The 656-nt window shown below is 59.9% G+C and overlaps 1 protein-coding gene across 1 annotated transcript in view; it reads right to left on the bottom strand.

Moving 5' to 3' along the window:
• Nucleotides 1-450, bottom strand: part of PSPC1 (paraspeckle component 1) — a 38,475-nt gene extending 38,025 nt beyond the window's left edge. Inside the window, exon 1 of the mRNA XM_010022188.1 lies at nucleotides 242-450. Within this exon, the coding sequence (XP_010020490.1) occupies nucleotides 242-450 (209 nt within the window). The remainder of the gene's footprint in view (nucleotides 1-241) is intronic.
• Between the last annotated feature and the right edge of the window lie 206 nt (nucleotides 451-656).

The raw sequence follows: 656 nt of genomic DNA, 5'->3' as shown, positions 1-656 counted from the left end.
CCCTGCCGCTGCGCGTTGCGGGCGTGGGGAGGGGTTTATGCACGCGTCGTTCTGCGTGGTCGTGGGGCCGTAGGGGCTTTCCATGATGTCTTGTTCCCTTTTGGTTCTGCTGTAGGAGTGGTCCTGCTTCAAGTCGGGAGAGATCGGTCTCTGTATCTTCCGCGTACTGGCGGGCTGCACTGCCTGAGCGGATAACGCGCCCTGCTAGGTCGGCTCCCTCGGCGCCTGGCCTGCCCGCAACCATATTGTATTAGAGTAGAGGTCTCGGAAGCGTTCTGGTCCCACATGCTCTGCCACAGTCCGTTCCCCAGGCGGCGGACCTAGCTGGGGTCTCCCTTGAGGGCAGGGCAGGGCAGGGCAGGCGGGCGGGTCCCTGGTGTGTCTCGTCTGCTGATGCGGCTGCCGGGGAGCGGATGGGAAAGGGAAAGCCCGAGCGCTGCGGAATGGCATGGGAGCGGGAGGGAGGCGTTCACCGAGTGAGGTGTGGAGACAAAGCTGAGCGGAGAGAAACCTTGTTACATCTGCTGCTCACAGAACAATTTCTTACACGGCAACAGCTTTCACTATGAAGGTGATGACTTTCTTCTGAGAGGTGCAAAGTCAAACATGTCCTTCCTTGGGCACCCATTCTTGTAGGTTGGACCACATGTCTCATC

The sequence above is a fragment of the Nestor notabilis genome, unplaced genomic scaffold, assembly GCF_000696875.1.
Source record: "Nestor notabilis isolate BGI_N333 unplaced genomic scaffold, ASM69687v1 scaffold1979, whole genome shotgun sequence".
Classification (NCBI taxonomy): Eukaryota; Metazoa; Chordata; class Aves; order Psittaciformes; family Psittacidae; genus Nestor; species Nestor notabilis.
This window is presented reverse-complemented; position numbering and strand designations above follow the sequence as displayed.